Consider the following 5,221-nt stretch of genomic DNA (forward strand, 5'->3'; position numbering starts at 1 on the left):
GGTATGCTTTCTTCTGTTCCCAAGACTTTGATATATAACAATGGTAATGAATTAAGTCCATTTATACTTGAATTATCATCAGAAAAACCCCTATATCATGGTATTAATTTAAGGCTAATAGTTGGCTTCTAAACTTATTTGGGGGGGTCATTGATCAATGACCTAAAGAACATTCTTGGATCTTTTATTCTATCCTCTTATCAGGCAGGGTCTTTACATGTTTTAACATATTATTTAATCCTCAAATCCTAAATTAACAGTCTTAGAACGTTTATAAAATGAATATTCAACATTTGAAAAAAAAGCCTGTGAATAAAAGCAGGATTGCACATAGCAATTTGATAATCTTTGATATTCTACAAAAGACTGCCTAGTGGTTCAACAGATATGACTGCCCTATCTTCCTGAATTACCTTACTCAGTGTCACATTAAGCCACTATGGAAGTCAGTCTGGAGATTCCTCAGAAACCTGAATATAACCCTACCATACAACCCAGCCATCCCACTCCTTGGAATTTACCCAAAGGAAATTAAACTGGCAAACACAAAAGCTGTCTGCACCTTAGTGTTTATTGCAGCTCAATTCACAATAGCTAAGATGTGGAACCAACCCAAATGCCCATCAACAGTAGACTGGATAAAGAAATTATGGGACATGTACTCTATAGAATACTATACAGCAGTCAAAAACAATGAAATACGGTCATTTACAACAAGATGGAGCAATCTGGAAAACATTATGCTGAGTGAATTAAGCCAGTCCCAAAGGGATGAATATCATATGTTCTCCCTGATCAGTGACAACTAACTGAGCACCAAAGGGGAAACCTGTTGAAGTGAAATGGACACTATGAGAAACAGTGACTTGATCAGTTCTTGCCCTGACTGTTGATGTACAATGTAATATTTTATCTATTTTAGTATTTTTTTGTTCTAGTACTAGTGGTTGAACTCTGTAATTAACACACAATTATTCTTAAGTGTTTAAATTTTAACCGAAAAGTGATTCCCCGTTAAATATAAGAGTGGGAAAAAGAGAGGGAGGAGATGTACAATTTGGGACATGCTCAATTGGACTTGCCCCAAATCGTGGAGTTAGAAACGTGCCAGGGGATTCCAATACAATCCCATCAAGGTGGCATGTACCAATGCCATCTCACTAGTCCAAGTGATCATCTTCAGTCTACAATTGATGACTCTGATAGGTCTAAGGGTCAAAGGGATCACACAAACAAGACTAGTGTCTGCTAATACTAACTGATCGAATAAAAAAGGGAGAGAACGATCCATCATGGGGAGCGGGATACACAGCAGACTCATAGAATGGCAGATGTCTTAAACAGCACTCTGGCCTCAGAATCAGCCCTTAAGGCATTCGGATCTGGCTGAAGAGCCCATGAGAGTATTTCAGGCATGGAAAGCCAAGACACTCTGGAAAAAAAAAAAGAAGACCTAAATGAAAGATCTCTGCGAGTGAGATCCCAGTGGAAAGAACGGGGCCATCAAAGAAGGAGGTACCTTTCTCTGAAGGGAGGAGAGAACTTCCACTTTGACTATGACCCTATCGGAATAAGATCGAAGTCAGCGAACTCAAAAGGCTTCCGTAGCCTTGGCAACTCATGACTAGAGCCTAGGGAGATTTCTGACGCCATAAACAAGAGTGTCAAATTGTTAAGTCAACAACAGGAGTCACTGTGTACTTACTTCTCATGTGGGATCTGTCCTTAATGTGTTGTCTAATGTGAAGTAATGCTATAACTAGTACTGAAACAGTATTTTACACTTTGTGTTTCTGTGTGGGTGCAAACTGATGAAATCTTTACTTAATATATACTAAATCGATCTTCTGTATATAAAGATAATTGAAAATGAATCTTCATGTGAATGGAATGGGAGAGGGAGCAGGAGATGGCGGGGTGCGAGTGGGAGGGAAATTATGGGGGGGGGAAGCCATTGTAATCCATAAACTGTACTTTGGAAATTTATATTTACTAAATAAATAAAAGCAAAAAAAGAAGCAAATGGATGATGATAGCAATACAAAAATGAATGTCATGTTCCATATCTTCTCCAAAATAAATGGAGATCAATTCTTACATATCACATCTGACAATCCCAATGTATGAGTAAAAATGTAAATAATTTAGGTAATATTTACTCATTTGAGTATTTCTCTGAGCCTTCAAATTCAGTAAACCAATTCAGTTCTTTATGGTTTACTCTAATTAATGCTTCATTTCTCACCATTTTTTTCTGGATGAACTAGGCTCCATTTTCAGTAAATGTTACTCATTATCATTAGGAGATTTCAAATGATAGATGCATCAATTTCCCTAGAAAGATTATAAAGGAAATTCCAGAAACATCTCTCTCTCTCTCTCTCTCTCTCTCTCTCTCTCTCTCTCTCTCTCTCCCTCCCTCCCTCCCTTCCAAATGGATAAAATAAATCCTTTAACAAATGGGGCCAGAATTTTGGTGCAATGGGTTAAGCCACCTGCTTGCAATGCCAACATCCCATATCTAAGCTACAGATTGAGTCCTAATTGCTCTGCTTCTGATCCAGGTCCCTGCTAGTGTGCCTAGGAAATAATGTTATTTATCTGGGAAAAATATATGAATACAAAAATGCATGCAGATAAATAACAATACAAATTCTGAAAGTCATATAGAAAATGAGCCATGTGCAAACTGAAAAAAAATCACTAAATTATATACTATATAATGTTGTAAAAGCTGGCATTATTTGGATATATAATACCATACATTATGAAGTACACAACAGAATAGTTAATTGCAGGTTTTACCTGATGACTGAATTCTCTCTTGTTATAGTGTCACAATTTAAGGCACATTTACATCGCAGTTTCTTCAATGGAGAGAACCTTTTATTTTGTCTCAACATTAGTTATTATAGAATTGGTCTGACAAGTAAATTTTCTTTCAGTTCCATAGAAGTATAGTGTCATTTCAATTTGGAACATGGCTGTTGATTGCAAATGAAAAACAAAAAATGCTAGCATCATTTACTGCTTGATTTGACAGATATTTCTTGCAGTTAGAGTTTGTCTTCATAGATAGAAATAAATGAAAATGAACGGTAAACATTTGTGATGTTACCATATCCTTAATAGCGTGTTCATTGGTCATCTCAATTGTGTTTAAATTAAATAAGCATTTCAAGTTTTCAAAATGCTAGTATATTTATACTGATAAGATTATCAGTTTCTTGTATTTTCTGATGACATAAACAGGAAGTTACAGAAAATATATAAAGGGAAGTTCAGAACAACACCATCCAAATTCATTACCACTTGTTCTTCATCCTTTTCAAAAGTCAGGATTTTATAACCAGTTGTTTTGCTGAAGCTTAGATTCCCACTAGAATCGAAATATGCCAAGGTTAATCTGAAGGCAATATTTCGTATACATTGTGTACAGGCAGAACCCTCACATAGCTGTCTGAAAGTATTTTGTTTGAAAATTATATAATGGCTGGTAAAGATGACGTGTAAAGGAAAGCCGAAGTTGTAACCTGACCACTTCCAGGAGTATCTTCCATCCTTGAAAATCCTTTTACCACATCTCATGCTATACCCCTCAAGTTCTGCTTTATTGATGTGTCGAGGCCCAATTGCCCTGCACTGCTGTGCTCGTAGGAAGGAAAGCCATTTTTGTTTGTAAACAGTTGATAACCATTCTGAAGGTATTAGATTATCTTGTTCAATAACTTTTGCGGCTGCCAGGTCACAGATGATATGCTGAAACCTCAATGTTTTAAATACTGGTTGAAATATTATTCCTTCGTTTGTTTCAAGAAAAGTGATGTTATCAACTTGTTCGCTGTACTTGGAAAGCCAATTGTTAGCAGTAACTAAAAGGTGTTTCAGTGAGCCTTTCCACGTTGGGTTGAAGCGAAGGAACACCCACTCTTTAAGAGTCGTGTATATATCCATTTCTTTTTGCATTACTAGTAAATTGGGAGACGAGATGAGAAGATTCATGAGCTCTATATCAATTTCTTTGTAAAGCTCAACACTTGGGTGTGTCATCAAATTGTGGAGAAGCCATTCAAAACAATTTTTCTTTACAGAATCTAACCCATACGTTTCTGCTGCTGCATAATAACGACACACAGTTTTCACACTGATTGTTTCCTTCATGGTCTCATCACATTGCTGAATTAAATCCTCTAATTGAAGCAAGTATGCAACAGCCAGAACTCCTGGAATTTGAAGAGGCTCGATTGAAATATATTCGTCCCTGTATAATGAACCAAGTACAAAATGCAAAGATTGTACATCTATGTTCTGGTCACAAATGTCCAGCTCAATGATATCATTCTGTGATTCTTCCCAATAATCTCTGATTATATTAGCAAAGTAAGCTGATTGCAGTAGGAACATTTTGTGTAAACACCATACCTTCCCTAGAGCACGGATTTTAATGTCACTGGTTTCCCCATTCAAAAATAAACGTTGGTAAGCATAGTTGGATATGATCTTAGCTTTCTTCCCATAGCATGTGTTGGAGACTTTGTGTAGATTGGTTCCCTGGCTTAGAGATCTGCGGATTTCAGACATTGGACCCAAGGAGGGCCCACTGCCCTGCTTACGCTTGCGACTGCCACAAATATAGCTGGGGCCTGCCTGTTCTTCTGGCGGCTCTGGATCCACTGTTTCCGTTTCTCTCCATCGCAAGATGTGGCTGCTCAGCTGTCCCATAGATAAAGGCTCCCAGCACCCTCGGAAGAGTCCCTTGTAGAGAAGTTCTCACGTTAGCATTGCTGTGGCCTACACCATTGCCCAGGCTCTAGTTTCACTGGGACGCTTTGACGCAATGACCAACGTCACAGAGGAAGCCCACATTCTTTATTGTCTGCCTCACCCCGCCTACCCCGTAGCCCCGCCCACTGCCAACCATCTCTGTGGGTCGAGCCACTCCCTATTCCCGCGAGATTTAAACTTCAGGATTTCCCTCAAAGATACTTTTGATTCAGGGAAATGACCAACTCAAAGCCTTGTAGATCTGTGATAAAGGTTGTACACATCCACACTCCCACCGCTGGTATCTGAGCGAATCTTCTAAACTGTCAGCAGCATTGAATATAATAATTTACCAAAAGCTCTTACACATTTAACAGGTGAACAATAGTGCCACGTTATTTTATTATTCATCTTTGATTACTAGAGGAGGAAACACATTTCACATATATAGATACAT

At 38.0% G+C, this 5,221-nt stretch overlaps 1 protein-coding gene across 1 annotated transcript; it reads right to left on the reverse strand.

The window, feature by feature from the left end:
• Window positions 1–3,219: 3,219 nt before the first annotated feature.
• Window positions 3,220–4,722, reverse strand: LOC133752721 (germ cell-less protein-like 2). Its single transcript, XM_062183082.1, has one exon. It carries the CDS (start codon window positions 4,720–4,722, stop codon window positions 3,220–3,222), a length of 1,503 nt encoding a protein of 500 aa, XP_062039066.1.
• Between the last annotated feature and the right edge of the window lie 499 nt (window positions 4,723–5,221).

Source organism: Lepus europaeus, chromosome X (genome assembly GCF_033115175.1).
Source record: "Lepus europaeus isolate LE1 chromosome X, mLepTim1.pri, whole genome shotgun sequence".
NCBI lineage: Eukaryota > Metazoa > Chordata > Mammalia > Lagomorpha > Leporidae > Lepus > Lepus europaeus.